The 288-nt window shown below is 55.6% G+C and overlaps 1 protein-coding gene across 1 annotated transcript in view; it reads right to left on the bottom strand.

Moving 5' to 3' along the window:
- The window catches only part of LOC103925930 (embryonic pepsinogen-like), a 3,774-nt gene that overhangs the window by 3,226 nt on the left and 260 nt on the right, over positions 1–288 (bottom strand). The window contains exon 2 of the mRNA XM_009334733.1: positions 1–144. This exon is cut by the window's left edge and continues 11 nt beyond it. Coding sequence (XP_009333008.1) covers positions 1–144 — 144 coding nt within the window. The remainder of the gene's footprint in view (positions 145–288) is intronic.

Here is a 288-nt window from a genome sequence, read left to right as displayed (position 1 = left end):
GGCTCAGTGGCCACTTCAGTCCCATTGGGAAAAGCATGCGGGAATTTGGTGCCGATGTCATAGCGGTGATGCTGGAAGAAGCGGTGCAGCAAGCCCTTCTCCCTGAGGACCTCTCTCAGCTTCTTCCCCCTTTCCAAGGGCAGCCTGGCACAAGCACCAAGGGAAAAATAAGTTAGACGAGGTTTTGCTGCCTGCAGCTCCTGCAAGCAGCATTTGACACCTTCAATATTTGCGCTGATCCGACAGCAGAAGCACAGCGGACTCCCCCCAAACCACTGAGTCAGGGGG

The sequence above is a fragment of the Pygoscelis adeliae genome, unplaced genomic scaffold (genome assembly GCF_000699105.1).
Source record: "Pygoscelis adeliae isolate BGI_AS28 unplaced genomic scaffold, ASM69910v1 Scaffold482, whole genome shotgun sequence".
Lineage (NCBI taxonomy): Eukaryota > Metazoa > Chordata > Aves > Sphenisciformes > Spheniscidae > Pygoscelis > Pygoscelis adeliae.
This window is presented reverse-complemented; position numbering and strand designations above follow the sequence as displayed.